This window comes from Ciconia boyciana, chromosome 15 (genome assembly GCF_034638445.1).
Source record: "Ciconia boyciana chromosome 15, ASM3463844v1, whole genome shotgun sequence".
In the NCBI taxonomy this organism is placed as follows: Eukaryota; Metazoa; Chordata; class Aves; order Ciconiiformes; family Ciconiidae; genus Ciconia; species Ciconia boyciana.
In genome coordinates, this window is record NC_132948.1 from 1,998,181 (window position 1) to 2,013,041 (window position 14,861).

General features: G+C 62.8%; 1 protein-coding gene across 1 annotated transcript in view; it reads left to right on the forward strand.

The window, feature by feature from the left end:
- The first annotated feature begins 5,115 nt into the window (after window positions 1–5,115).
- The window catches only part of KSR2 (kinase suppressor of ras 2), an 83,719-nt gene continuing 73,973 nt past the window's right edge, over window positions 5,116–14,861 (forward strand). Inside the window, exons 1-3 of the mRNA XM_072880215.1 lie at window positions 5,116–5,292; window positions 12,488–12,628; window positions 13,504–13,654. Of these exons, the coding sequence (XP_072736316.1) occupies window positions 5,116–5,292; window positions 12,488–12,628; window positions 13,504–13,654 (469 nt within the window). The remainder of the gene's footprint in view (window positions 5,293–12,487; window positions 12,629–13,503; window positions 13,655–14,861) is intronic.

A 14,861-nucleotide genomic window follows, 5' to 3' on the forward strand; every position in this document is an offset into this window, starting at 1 on the left:
TTGGGCAAAGGATGCCAAGGGGGATCCGCTTGCTCCCCAGCACCCCGATTTTGAGCTGGGGCTCTCAGCATCCTCTCTCCTCCAGGTACCATCCCATCCTTCCCTCCCTTGTAATCGGATCTGGGAACAGCGGACCCAGAAATGGCTGGGCTGGTAGCTTGGATGTTTTAGGGAAAAAAAATAATCTGTTGTTGCAAATGGGCTGAGTACAGAGAGTGCCTTCCCCTCTTATCTCCGGTTTGGTTATTGAAAGACTTGATTAACCACAGGAGCCATCAGGAGAGAAAATTTCCAGCGTGGTGGGGTTTTTTTTTCCTGTGCTCCAGTTAATGACAGGAGTTGCATCGCATTTCCAGCACGGGCAATAGTTAAATGTCTGGCGATTACTGCCTTCCCCAAGCGCCTGCCGCAGCAGTGAAGCGAATGCCGGCCATTCCGGAGGGCTCTGCCTCCTTCTTCCCAGAGGAAAAGCCGGCAGAGCAGGAGGATGCTTCTCCCCTGGGACCCCCGCAGCCCCCGCGGCTGCACCAGTGCCCACCAGTGCCCACCAGTGCAACCCAGCTGCTGCGGTGCTGCTTCCTCCCATCCACCCCAGCTAAAACACCCAGTTGAAACGTATAAATGTATATATATATATATGCATGTGAAATTAAGACCAAAATTGAGAGCACAGCCCAGCTAAAATGGGATCCTCTGTATTATGAAATTACACCAGGTTTTTCCTTCCAGCTGTCCGCTCTGTGGCTGTCGTGGTTTCACCCAGCCGGCAGCTAAGCCCCGCACAGCCGCTCACCCACTCCCCTCCGGTGGGATGGGGGAGAGAATCAGAAGGCTAAAAGTGAGAAAACGCGTGGTTTCAGGTAAAGACAGTTTAATAGGGAAAGCAAAAGCCGTGTGTGCAAGCAAAGCAAAGCAAGGAATCCATTCACCACTTCCCGTGGGCAGGCAGGTGCTCAGCCATCTCCAGGAAAGCAGGGCTCCATCACGCGTAACGGTGACTTGGGAAGACAAACGCCATCACTCCAACTGTCCCCCCCTTCCTCCTTCTTGCCCCAGCTTTATATGCTGAGCCTGAGGCCATATGGTGTGGGATGTCCCTTTGGGCAGTTGGGGTCAGCTGTCCCAGCCGTGTCCCCTCCCAACTCCTTGTGCCCCCCAGCCCACTCGCTGGTGGGGTGGGGTGAGGAGCAGCAGAGGCCTTGGCTCTGTGTAAGCACTGCTCAGCAATAACGAAAACACCCCTGTGTTATCAACACTGTTTCCAGCACAAATCCAAAACACAGCCCCATGCTAGCTACTGGGAAGAAAATTAACTATCCCAGCCAAGACCAGCACAGTCGCTCAGGTGGGTTTCACTGCCTGGTCCCGTTGTGGTTTCAAAGCGCCTGAGTGAGTCCCAGCCTGATCCAAGCACGTTGAGCAGAAGGTAACAGCTCTTTGCAGTTCAGCCTGGCACACCCTTGTTATTTCTATTCTATTCTATTCTATTCTATTCTTACTCTGTTCAGTTTGGGTATGGTAGTCTGGCATCCCCTTTTGATCTCTCTTCTCTTCTCTTCTCTTCTCTTCTCTTCTCTTCTCTTCTCTTCTCTTCTCTTCTCTTCTCTTCTCTTCTCTTCTCTTCTCTTCTCTTCTCTTCTCTTCTCCCCTCTTCTCCTCTCTTCTCCTCTCTTCTCTTCTCTTCTCTTCTCTTCTCTTCTCTTCTCTTCTCTTTTCTTCTTTTCTCTTCTCTTCTCCCCTCTTCTCCTCTCTTCTCTTCTCTTCTCTTCTCTTCTCTTCTCTTCTCTTCTCTTCTCTTCTCTTCTCTTCTCTTCTCTTCTCTTCTCTTCTCTTCTCTTCTCTTCTCTTCTCTTCTCTTCTCTTCTCTTCTCTTCTCTTCTCTTCTCCCTTCCCTTCCCTTCCCTTCCCTTCCCTTCCCTTCCCTTCCCTTCCCTTCCCTTCCCTTCCCTTCCCTTCCCTTCCCTTCCCTTCCCTTCCCTTCCCTTCCCTTCCCTTCCCTTCCCTTCCCTTCCCTTCCTTTTTTTTCCCTTTTCTTCTCCTCTTTTCTCTTCTCTTTTTTCTTTTCTCTCTCTTCTCTTTCCTATTCTTTTTCTTCTTTTCAGTTCGGGTATGATAGTCTGGCATTCCCTTTTTAATTCTATTCTATATTCTATTCTACTTTTCAGTTTGGGCATAATAGTCTGGCATTCTCTTTCTAATTGTATTATATTATATTTTATTATATTATATTATATCATATCATATATCATATCTCTTCTCCTTCTCCTTCTCCCAGAACTGGCTTTTTGAACCCTTTTGATGTATTTTCCTCCCCTTTATCACCCCTCCACAACCCCTTTGGAGGCTCCCGTGGCCGGCGGCAGCGGGTGCAGGCAGGGTCCTGCCCTCGGCCCCTGCCCCGCTCTCAGCCGGGGGAGCTGCCGGTGTTTCCCATCCTGGGGGAAGTCCCCCTGAGTCCCCCGTACAGACAGGGTCGGGGACGCTCTGTGGAGCCAGGGTGGCTGCAGCTTTGGGTCACTTCCCGGGAGGACAGCACAAAACCGACCGAAAAGCTAAAATTCCAGTAATTTCTATAAAATCCCTCTAACCTGCTTCTTCCGACCCTGAAAGAGAGTTTTTGTAGGTAAGGAAATGGGTTGTTAGTGAGAGGGAGGAAAAGGGACATGTGTAGTCATGCCAGCACGGGGGCAAGCCTGGAAATTAAAACTTTGGTTTAAAAAGGGCAAAAATCGGCAAATTTCAAACTTTTTTAGCCATATCCCAACTCGGAGTGAGATGACCACTGCGAGCACAGCCGGTTTAATTTGATGCATAAAGCCATTGGGGGTTTGGTTCGTGTTCTCCGCGGAGTTGATACGGACCGGGATGGGTACGTCGGGATGGGTACGTCGGGATGGGTACGTCGGCTGGGAATGAAGTCAAATATCCAAAGCCGGGGAGGGTGCGGTACAGGGAAGCTTTGCTCTGGGGGGGTGGGACAGGCGGAGTTTCTTGCAGCATGGTCCTGGCTCCGTCTCTCCTGGATAGGTGCTGAGCTTGTTGGCCAGGCTTGGCCGTTCTTGACTGGCTGTGGGTATCTTTTATATATATCTAAATATCATATATAAAATTAGAGATACAATTTTACATATATATATTGTTTTATATATACACACACATATAATATGTATATAAAATGTTCTGTATACGTATACCAAGCTCCTGTAAAGCTTCTCAAGCACAGCAGCCGGCAGAGGGAAAGGCTCTGCCGCTCCCTGGGGCTGGTCTGAACCCCAAAATATCTGAGCGTGCTAGAGAGGAGTGGGGTTCATCCCCTGCGTGTGGGGTTAGTGCTTCTATAGGGACTCTGGCCGCTGGGAAACAGAGACCCAGGGATGTGCGTGGGGCTGGGGTGGCTCTTTTGGCTTCTACCCAGCAACCTGGGTGTGAGTGTGGGGCCATCACTGTGGCCTCTGGGGGGGGGGAGCGGAGGGGTGTCTGGGTGCCCTCCTCCTCCCCTGCACCCCGCCGCTGCTCCCCAAACTACATACTGGGTGTGTCAAATCCCTTTACGGCAGCTGGAGCGGAGCTGGGAGAGGGGAGCTGGGGGGAGAGGGGAGCTGGGGGGAGAGGGGAGCTGGGGGGAGAGGGGAGCTGGGGACAGGAGGGGCTGTGGCGCGTGGCAGCTTTATTTTTATTTGGTTTTGCTCCCTTTCAGGCCAAATTCCGTTGCTACAGCAGGGACCACAGGGTCCCTTGGCTTTCCCCGGATCCCGCTGCAGCTTTCCGTCCCGGCCGCCCCCTTCTGTGCCACCCTCGGGGTCCGTAGGGTGAGGCAGGATTTGGCCTGGCCCTGAGCAGCACCGGCATCCCCTCCGTGCCAGGAGGGGTCGTGGGGTGGGAGGGCAGCGGGGGGGAGCTGGCCCCTCCTCACCCCCAGCGATGTGAATCCTGCCCCATTCCTTCCACAGCGGGGGCTGCAGCCCAGTTGCCCCTCGCACCCCGATACGGCTTCCTTAGGCCTCTGGGGGGGCACAGGCCCTGTACCCCCAGCTGCACCTGCAGGTCCTGCCCTGCACTCCCAGCCAGCACAGCCTGGCCTGGCCGCCTCTGCAGCAGCGTCCCCACTGCAGCGGGACCCCCCCGTGCAGGGGTGTCACTGTCCCCCCATTACAGCAGGGACCCCCATTGCAGCTGCACCCCCATTGCACCAGGCCCCCCATGTCACCCCAGGCCCCGCCACTGCTGCAGGGTCCCCCATTGCACCAGCCCCCCCCATTGCAGCATCCCCCCTCCCCGCACCCCCTCACCCGGCGCTCCCCCCCCATCGCACCATGCCCGGAGTGGGGGCGGGGGCCGGTACGTGGTGGGAGGGGTGGGGGGGTGGGGGTAGAAGGATGGAGGGATGAGGGGATGGGGGATGGAGGGATGGGGAGCGAAGGGATGGAGGGATGGGGGGGATGGAGGGATGGGGAGGTGAAGGGATTGGGGGATGGGGGGTGGGGGGTGGAGGGATGGGGGTGAAGGGGTGGAGGATGGGGGATGAAGGGATGGGGGTGAAGGGATGGGGGTGAAGGGATGGAGGGATGGGGGATGAGGGATGGGCGGTGGAGGGATGGAGGATGGGTGATGGGGGGTGAAGGGATGGAGGGATGGAGGATGGGGGGATGAAGGGATGGAGGATGGGGGATGGGGAGGAGAAGGGATGGAGGGATGAGGGATGGGGGTGAAAGGACGGAGGGATGGAGGATGGGGGATGAGGGATGGGGGTGAAGGGATGGGGGTGAAGGGATGGAGGATGGGGGATGGGGGGGTGAAGGGATGGGGGATGAGGGATAGGGGACGGAGGGATGGAGGATGGGGATGAGGGATGGGGGTGAAGGGATGGAGGATGGGGGATGGAGGATGGGGGTGTTGCCGCGCGGAGCGGCGCGCAGCGAGCGCGGCCCCGCGGTGCCGGAGCGCGCCGCCCCGCCCCGCCCGCCGCGCCCGGGGAGGCGGCGCGGCGCGGACGGCTCGGTGGGCACCGCGGGGCCGCGATGCTGCGGGCCGCGGCGGAGCGGGGCTGAGCGGCGCGGGGGGCGGGCAGGGGGGGCCGCGGCGGCGGAGGGTGGAGGGGAGGGGGCGCGGCGAGCGATGGATGAGGACAACATGACGAGGAGCGAGGAGCAGCAGCTGAGTCTGCAGAAGGCGCTGCAGCAGTGCGAGCTGGTCCAGAACATGATCGACATCAGCATCTCCAACCTGGAGGGGCTCCGCACCAAGTGCGCCGCCTCCAACGACCTCACGCAGAAGGAGATCCGCACCCTGGAGGTAGGGGCCCGCCGACCCCCCCCCCCCATACCCCCCCCCCCCCCCGGGCCGCGCCGGGCTCCCCCGCGGCGCTGCGGTGCGCCCGAGTGAGGCTGCGCGCTCTGCAGGTGGCCCCGAGGTGGGTCCGGCACCGCCAAACCCTCCTGCCGGTACCGCCCGGAGGGGCCCGGGCCCGCCCCGGCCCCCGGCATCCCCCGGCCCCACGGCGTCCTCCCGGCCCGGCCGCAGCCCTCCCCGCCGGCTCCTCACCCCCCCGGCCCGGCTGCATCCCTCCCACCGGGCTGCATCCCCCACCGGGCTGCATCCCCCCGCCCGGCCGCAGCCCCTCCGTGGACTCCTACCTGCCCACCGGGCTGCGTCCCCCGGCCCACCCGCATCCCTCCCCCCCGCCCCGCCCCGGGCAGCATCCCCCCGGCCCGGCTGCGTCCCCCTCCCCGTCCCCCTACCTCCCGAGCGGGCTGCAGCCCCCCCGGCCGGGCTCCGGCCCCTCAGCGGGAGGCAGGCCAGCATCCTCGCCCCCGGTTCCTCCGCCGCCGTGCTGCAGCGCCCGCCCAAACCCCCCAGCCTTCCCCGGCAGCGGGAAGGGGAGGCTTCGCCAGCCGCGGCCTCGATGCTGCCGGGGTAAAGGCGGTGAGGCCGTGCCAAGGGGAGCGCCAGCCGGCTTTATGTATGGGTCAGAAACGGATAAAATAGGTAGCAGTAGGAGCTGCCGCGCGGGGCCCCGTCTGTGGTGGCCCCGTGGGAAGAGGTTCCCCGTGGAGTGTGCCGGGACCGGGCTGGGGATGGATTTGGAGTTCGACAGGAGGCTGGCAGGCCGGGACGGGCAGGCTGGGATGCCCGGCGGTGAGCGGGGCCCCGCGCCGGCGGCAGAGTGGGGAGAAACGTGGCCACGATGGTGCCGTGACCCCGGGGAGACGCCGGCAGGGCCGTGGCGGCGTGGAGGTGGCCGATGTGGAGCTGGGCTGTGGGTGGGGGGATTTCGGAGCCCGGCCTCACTCAGGCCTTTTGGCTGATGCTTTCTAACGTGGCCGCTCTCACCGAGAACCCAAACGTGGTGGCACAGCAGTTCCTGTGCCGGGCCACGCAGGGCCCTGCTGGGGTCCCGCAGCCCCTCTGTGGGGCGGCTTTCCGCTCTGGACCGCGACCAAAACTCCCCGTCCTGCTGCTTTTGCTCCTGAAGGTCCCGAGCGCTGCGGGAACAAGTGGGGCATTGCCGTGCCGCTGCTGTGCTGCTCGTGGGGGGGACCCCGGGGCCGGGGTGCAGCTTCCACCTCTACAAGCGCCGACTTGCGCCACGCTCCCGCACCAATCCCGCACCAATCCTGCCGTCGCTTCTCCTTGATCCACGCCTTGTCCCATCCCACCTCTCCGCACGAGGGGCTGCGGGCTTAGCTTGGAGCTGTTGGTCCACGCGTGGCCCCGGAGCAACCTCAGAAGAGGGACAGGGAGGTGGGGAGGAAGCAGCAGCAGTTTTGGGGTGTGTGGGAGACTTTGTGGGTGGCAGGCAGGCTCAAAGGCCGCCCCCCCCAAAGAGCTGATGCCCGGAGGTGCAGGACTACAGAAGTTTATCCCACGTGGAGTGACCTCCTCGTTAGGGTCAGCGTGGCTGACGAGGTCCTGCCTCCCTCCCGCAGACGGGAGCGAGGGGAGTGGAAGCGTGCGGTGAAGCCGTCCTGGTGGGATGCTCCTTCCCTGCATCCTGCGACGGTGCGTGGGCGAAGCAGCATCCTGGTGTCACTGGGGCAGCTCAGCCTGGTCCGGCCGGAGGGTTCGGAGGTGGCCGTGGGGATGCCACCCCGCAAATCCCAGGCACTCACAGGGAAGCATCTCTCCAGCCCCTATGGATCGTGCTGCGCCCGCCGCGGGGAGCCCTGGCATTGCCTTCCCTAAAACACCCCCAAACCGGGGCACCTGCCGCATATCTCAGCCATGGGCACCCCTGTCCATGCTCACCCGTTGAATTTCAGCACAGAAACGGGGTGATTCCCAGGAGGGGAGTGACCACGGGTGAACCTGGGGCCAGATTCCCGGTGCCGGCACATTGGTATAGGTCTGGAGCTCCACGGGAGCCCATAGCTCCCGGCGGCGTTGTCCTGGGTTGCCGCCAGCGTAAGCAGGAGCCGAGCTTGGCCCTGAGTCCCTGCCGCCACTGCCGCGTCCCAAGGACGTGACGCAGACGCAGAGGCCCCGCTCGGCACTTCTTCCCTTCCCATCTGGCGGCAGCAGAGCCGGGCCAGGCACTGGCAAGGCGAAGGGGATGGTGGCCGGGGACGGGCGGGCTGGGAGGGCACCTCACCTCGAGCATATCCTGGGGAGACTTTGCACGGCCCTCGCATCGGAGCCTGGAATAAAACAGGTGAATCCACGTTTTTTGGTTAATCCTCATATGCTAAACCCTGATTTTGCCGGATTAATGGAAGTTTTTCCATTCTTTTTTTTTTTAAAACCACCTTAACGTACACGCGAGGCCCCATCCTTTGTGTGCTGGGGTTGTGTGGGGTAACAGCATCCCGCGACGCAGCGTCCTTCCTTTGGGATGGGCACCACCGGCTGCAGCCCGGCTTCGGTGGCAGCCCTCGGGGCTGGGAGGCTTTTAGGTCCTGCTTGCACCTCGGGACAGGCTCCAGCGGAAAGCAAGGCAGCGGCTGGGACCAAAACGCTGACCGACACCGCCCAGGGTGGGAGCCGGGGCCGGTTTGCTTCCTACGGGACGGCAGCAGATCTGGGGCTGAGCATCGTCGGAGCAGGAGGGTGGGAGCCGAGTGGCCACCCCCGTTAGCCCTGCCTGGCCCTGCACGGGCGGTGGGGCTTTATTCCCCGTCTGAGCGTGGCAGTCAGGCTTTGCATCTCTAACTTTGGGTTTCGGGGTGTAAATACGGAAGAGGGGTGCTGCTACCCGCCTGTTTGCCGGAGGTCTGGGGGCAGCACGGAGTAAAAGCAAGAAGGAAAAGTCGCTGGGCGCTGGGTGATTTTTCTGGCTGCCCTGCGCCATGTTGCTCTCTGTGTTAGCCCAGCGGGGTCAGACCCCCAGCCCATTTCAAAGTGCGGGTCAGGGCTCCCGGGACCCGGCGAGTGGCTCCAAGGGTAGCCCAGGCTCGGCAGTTGCCCCTCCCTGGGCTGCCACGCTCCCGCTGGGACGGGGGAACTGTCCCGGGACGCTTTCGGCTGCCGCGTGGACACGCAAGTGAAGAGGGGAAGAGGAACCTGGGGAAGAGCCGCGGCCATTTCCAAACTTGCACAGGCCCGTGGCCAAAGGAGACGCTGCCCCAGCACTGGGAGTTTCACTGCCTGACTGTGTGGATTCTCTGGTGTCTAATACTGTGGGTGAGCACTGTGGGTGAGCACAGTGGTCTTCCCCCTGCGGCACGGTGTCTCTCTGATTGCAGCCGTGTTATTTCGGACCGACCTGCAGCCCCCCAGGGATGATGGCAGCCCCCGTTCGCCCCGTACCAGCCGGGCAGCACTGCCCTGCCAGTCCTGGCTCAGCTCTTTGCCAGGGTAGCAGGGAGGTGGCAGAGGATGGGCTGTATCCCCCCGGAGAGCCAGGCACCTCCAGGATGCTGGGTGGAGCCATTTCAGCCCCTGTACTCCCAGAGAAAGCCCCGGGGACCATTTAGCAGCGCTTGAAATAAATGATGTACAGAGCCGGAGATGGCACACGAGCCTAGAAGGGCCTTGAAAGAGCCCTGAGAGGGAAAATATAACCGTGGCGAGGTATTCCCCAGCCCGAGGGTGCTCCAGGTGTCTCTGGAATAACGAGCCCCTTGGTAGGAGTCGGAGAAGAGTCGCTCCGGTTGCGGCTATGCGCCGTGGGAAAGCATCCGTTGCAGCCCGCTTCTGTGCCGGGAATATTCGGAGGCGAAGAGCAACCTCTCCGTTTCGCAGCACGAAGGCATCCGGCACAGGCACGTGCCGACCCTGCCGTGCCGAGCGGGACAGGCATCCCGGCAGGCGCGGGTTCCCTCTTGCTGGCTGAGCGGGTGCTGGTGTTGGCGGCGCATGGCCCAGCCTGCGCAAGGTTAATTAACGTTGACCTCGTGCTCCCGCAGGTGGATTTTCCGCCGCCTCTCCCAGGTCTCCAGGCAGGGCTCGGTGCCGTCTCCAGCCCGGCTGACGTCAGGGCGGGCGCAGGGTGCCGTGCCGGGGGGGTGCAGCCACCCTCCTGCTCCTTGGAAACTGGCTGCTTCGCTCCCCGTGCCCGGTGCCTGCTCGAGGCGGGGGCAGCCGCTTGCCACTGTGCCAGCTTTTGGGGCGAGCGCCTGCCAAGGGGAAATCCTGCTCGGGGTGATGGGAGGAGGCTGGAAATCCCCGTCGGGGAGCGGAGGGGAGGCGAGGTTTGCACGGGGGCGGAGGGGGCTCCAGCCCTGGGTGACTGCAGTCCCTCGCCTCACCGGGGTCACCCAGGGTCCCGGGGGAGTGACAAGGAGTGGGGACATCCCTCCTCTGCCTGCACCCATCCCCGCGGGGCAGCAGAGACCTGTCGGGGTCTTGTTTTTTAGCGGAAGGTCTCTGCCTTGAGGAGGAGATGGGGGGAGCCGGGAGCCACCAGCCCCTCGCCATGGCCAAGGGGAAGGGGCTGCTCGTGGCTTTACCCCCTTTTGTCGGAGCACCGCACCCTCCCTCACCCCCTCGCAGTGCTGGAGGGGGGAGAGGTGCTTGAAAGGGTGCGAAAATCGAGCCCCGGCCGCAGGGGAAGATGTGTGGGACATGCCGCGGCCCCGGCCCCACCGGCAGCATCCCTGCTTGGACTGGCAGCGTATCCCCCAAACAGCGAGCACGCCCCGTGTGCCGGGACTCCGACCCCTCCGCTTCCACACCCACAGCCACAGCACCCCAGGGTGCTCCGTGCCATTTCCCAGATGGGTAAACTGAGGCACAGAAAACCTGAGGGGGGAAGGAGGAGCGCAAGGCAGGATCTGGCCTTTGCAGCAGAGCAGCGTTTGGCACGTTTGCAAAATCTGCATCCCGCGCAGGGAGGGCTGAGCAGCGGCTCAGGGTGAGTGAGAGCATCTCCGCAGCCGCGGGACGGGGCTTTCCCCGTGGCACGGGGCCGTCTCGCTCGCTTCCCTTTCCAGCCCTGCTGGTGAAGCTCTCAGCAAAACAAGAAGTGCTTTTGGACTTCGCGGAGGTTTGCTGGGCTTGTTTTCCCCCAGCTTGAGCGGACCCATGGGCCAGAGCATCAGCCCACGCCTGGGGCACGGGGGGTCCCATCCGGGTCCTGGTTTGCGCTAACGATGGCCCCTCCGGTCTCTCAAGAGCTGGGTGGGGTGACTTTCCCCCACCTGGAGCCTGGAAATTAAAGTTCCTCCCTCTGCTTCCCCTGTCCCCTGTTCCCAGCAGGTCTCTGCATGGTGGTGGTGGAGGCTGCCCCGTCCCCAGCTCTGTCCCCATCCCAGGCCCCTGATTTTAGCACTGGAGAGGCCCCTGTGGCTCTGGTGTCCCCTTTAGTTCCCCCCAGCTCTCAGGCTGGGGGGGACCAGAGGAGCGGATGCAGAGCAGGCTGCTGGCGTTGGAGGTGGGTTTTTTTAGGAAGGTTTTTGCTGGTGTTTTGCTGCGGTTGTGTGTGGGGAAGGGCTTTTTTTTGGGGGGCAGGAGCCGCCTCTGTGTGCGTTCAAGGTGCCTGCTGCTATCTCCCCTCCAAGGGCCTGGGGTGCATTTAGGATGGGCCATCGGGGCTGACCCTGAAACCTTGCGCTGGTCTGTGTCAGGAGAGTGGGTCTTCTTAAAAAGCAGACCTGGCAGCTCGTCCGGGTGCTGCTGAGCCCAGCCAGGGGCTCCCTGTGGCCTCCCCAGCCGTTTGCTTTGCTAGCCCCAGCTATCTTTTGGGTATTAATTTTTGGTAAGTAATCTCTGGGGCCATTAGCCAGGTCGGGAGAGGCCGCCCGCTTGGGGTGTCTGGCTCCTGGCAGAGCTGTCACCCGCTCGGGTGCTGCTGGTGGCGATGTTGGTGGGACATCGGGGTGGGGACCACCAACCTCTCCCATGCCTGAGCTGCCTGGCCCCCCCCAGGCAGCAAGGAGGGGGCTGGTTTTGCCTGTTTTGCACCTCTCTGGGTGCACCCAGCTCACCCCAACCACGATGGGTGGGCGCGGGGGGGCTGGGTTCCCCCCTCTGCTCACGTGCGTGCATCACGCCAAGCCCCGTGGCCGTCACCGCTGGGTGCCACCGAGGGAAGGGACCAGGAGAGACGGGGAAGCTCTCCCAAACCCTGTGATGCCGTAATGGGGCTTCTCCCCTCGCCTCTTTATTCCAAACCATCACATATTTTGCTCATCTATTTTTGGGGTGTGCGGGAGCCGGCAGTGGGCAGGGGCACAGCACCATCTAGTGCTGCCGGCAGCGGGGAATCACCCAGCTGGAAAAGCGGGAGCAGGAAATCCCAGCAGGTTTCCAGCGAGCTGGGCTCTGCTCTATATTTCCAAGAAAGGAGGCCAGTCGCTCAGCGTCTTTATTTTGGGAGCTGTCAGGCTGCGGTTGCTAACGTGGCATCTTTGGCCTCGTGGTGGGAGGGCTTGGGGGGGGGACGGTTGGCGGAGGGATGGGGCCACGGCCGAGCAAAGAGGGATCGATGGCTCCGGTCGTGGCGATGAGGAGCAGTGGGAGGAAGGAGGGCTGGGGCAGACGTGGGGGGAATAAAGAGCAAATGCCCACGTCCCGGTCTTGGTGCTGTGCGATGCTCTGGCTGCTCCCAATGGAGGGGTGCTCGGGGGGTCCCTTCACACCGAGCCCGGGTATAAGAGAGGGGAGTGTGCCCTTTGGGTGCTGGGCAGTGCTGGGAGGGGGTGGTATTTGTGTTAGCGTGCGGGAGAAGCGATGCCTCTGTGTCCCCTGTCCTCTCTCCTCATCCACCCGCCGTGGGGTCCCCGGGGTGGCGAGGGCTGGCCATCCCCCGAGCAAGACCCCAGCGCTGAAGCACGGTGGGCTGGGGATAAAGGAGCTGAGAAAGGGCTTTTTTGGGAGGGAAATGCCCCCCCTTGGACACCCGGCTTGATGCCAAGGGAGCCCTTGGCTGCAGAAGCTCGGCAGCAGGTAACGGGGGGGTGTTCTGAGGGCAGAAGGGGCTGCGTGCGCCCTGGGGATGGGGCAGAGGGAGGGGAGAGCCCACGCTGCCTCCTCCTGCGTCCACCTCCTGCCATGGGGTGGGTTGGGGGGGTCATGGCAGGGGGTCCCACGGGGCTTTCGCCTTCTCTTCCAGAGCAAGCTGGTCAAGTACTTCAGCCGGCAGCTGTCCTGCAAGAGGAAGGTGGCCTTGCAGGAGCGCAATGCCAAGCTGGAGGGCTTCCCCCAGCTCCTGCATTGGTTCCGCATTGTTGACATCCGCAAGGAGGTGATGGAGGTAAGGGCTGGGCATCGAGTGTGCTGGTGTGGGAAGGGCCCTGCTGCGGGTTTGGGTGCCAAACCCCTCCAGTAGCGTTTTGCCCAGGGGGTTGTGGGATCCTTGAGCAAAACTAGACAAGGGGGCAGTTTTTTCTGAGATGGAGACTGGCTTGAAGCCATGTGTTTGGGCCCTGGGGCAGGCTGGAGGGGACGGTGCTGGCGGGGGGGAACGAGGTGGGAGACCAGAGCGGAGGGACTAGGTTGTTTTTACTGCATGGAAAGATGCTGCAAGCCCGTGGTGGGACTTGCTGGCCAGGGTCACCCCACGGCTCTCCTCCACCCACCAGTGGGGACACCCCACCGCTGTTCCCGGCAAAGGACGTGGGTGCCAGGGGGACCTCATGGGTGCTGCCCCCCAGACTGGGGGTCCCCCATGTCCCTGTCACGGCGTGGTGGTGCCACGGCAGGTCACAGCGTCCTTCTGCCGTGTCCTGGGCTCCTGCAGGCGATGGGTGCAGGGAGGGGGTGGCACCCAAAGGTGCTCCTGTAACAGCCCCCCTGGGGAGGAGGAAAGCCTGTGCCGAAGCTGCCAGTCCCTGCGTGTGCTCAGGGCAGGGGCAGGTTTTCACAGCGCTCCCAGATGTCCCGGTGTTGACCTGGGTCTAGATATGCCCGAGACTGTGCAAAAACTCGAGATAAAGCTGAGGTGTGAGCTACGCTCTCCGGGTTTTCACGTGGATGGGGATGGAAACTGAATGGTTTTGGGTCTGTGACCCAAATGGGGCAGCAGGAGGGAACAGCTTCTCATCTGCGTGCCCCGAGATGCTGGTTTAGAGGATGCTCCAGGATGGTTTGTTCCTCCCTCCTCACTCCTGCCTCATTCCTCCCCACCAGGAAATCGCCCCCGGGCAGCTGAGCCTGGAGGAGCTGCTGGACATGACCGACGACCAGGTCTGCGCGACCGTGGAGAAGTTTGGGGCCAACAGCGAGGAGTGTGCCCGCCTGAACGCCTCCCTCTCCTGCCTCCGCAGCGTCCACAAGTCCGGTGAGTTGGGCACCCTTGTACCTGCTGGCCGGGTCCCCTCGAGCCGGTTGGGGTGAGTGGCACCATCCCGTTGCGGTGACACCGGGAGCGCGGAGGCGTTTGCAGTCTTCTCCGTGGGTTGCAGAGTTCCTCCGTCCCTGGGGGACGGCCGAGTACCCGCTGCCCGCGGGGGCCGTCTTCGCTCTGGTGCATCCCTGTGGCTCGGGAGCGCACGGCGGGCTCGCTTCTCTGGGAAGTGCTGAGTTGTTAGTTCTCTGCAGGGAGGCTTTGCCCAAGGAGGGTGCAGCGTTTCCTACAGGGTCCCCCCGACCCCTCTTGCTTGCAGGAGCGCAGCCAGCAGCCTTGGGAACAGCCCCTGAGACTCAGCAAGCTCCTGCCACTCGGCATCGCTTCGTGGCTGGCTGCACCCCCGGACCCAGAACCCCTTCCCAGGGCGTGCACAAGCCCTGCTTCCCCTTCCCGCGGGGGTATGGGTGCCTCCCCGCGGCAGCCGGCCCGGGGGGATGCTGGTGGGTGCCCCGGGGGACGCCGGCGGCCCCAGGTGCGGGTGCTGGGGTGCGGGTGCTGGGCTGGCGGGTCCCCGGGCGGTGGCAGCAGAGCTCTGTGCTGCAGAGGCGGCCGCACGAAGCAGGAGCTGCTCCAGCTTGATCTGCGCCGGCAGCCTGCGAGCGGAGCGGGGCGGGAGCAGGGGGCTGGGGGCCGCAGCGGTGGCCGGGGTTGCGTGGGGAAGGGGCGAGGGGTGGCTGTGCAGGATCCGGCTCTCCTGGCACCCCGTCCTAGGCCAGCCGAGCCTTGCTGGATGATGCTGTCCAGGCACCGAGGGCTCCCTTCCTGGGGCTGCTGTTGTCAGGGTCTGGTCCGAGAGTTTGGGGGGCTCTTCCCTATGTGTGTGCCCCCCAAGGAGAGGCCCAGCCTCACCTCCCCGTGTGCGATGGGGACCGTACCCTGCCGGCGTGGTTCTTCCCCGCAGAACCGGCGCTTTGGTGCCAGCTCGGGGGAGCGCTGCCAGCACGGGGTGCTGCCCCGTGGGGTGCGTACAGGCAGCAGCAAGCTGGGGGGGACGTTCCCTTTTGGAGCAGCTGGGGGGAACGGTGAAACCCCCTTTCACAGTCTAAACCCCTTCCCAAGGGCTCCCTTCCTGGTCCTAGCCTGGGGCGATGGTAGTGGACTGGTTTAGCTGTGGCCCCTGCTGGGAGTCCTGGCCTGG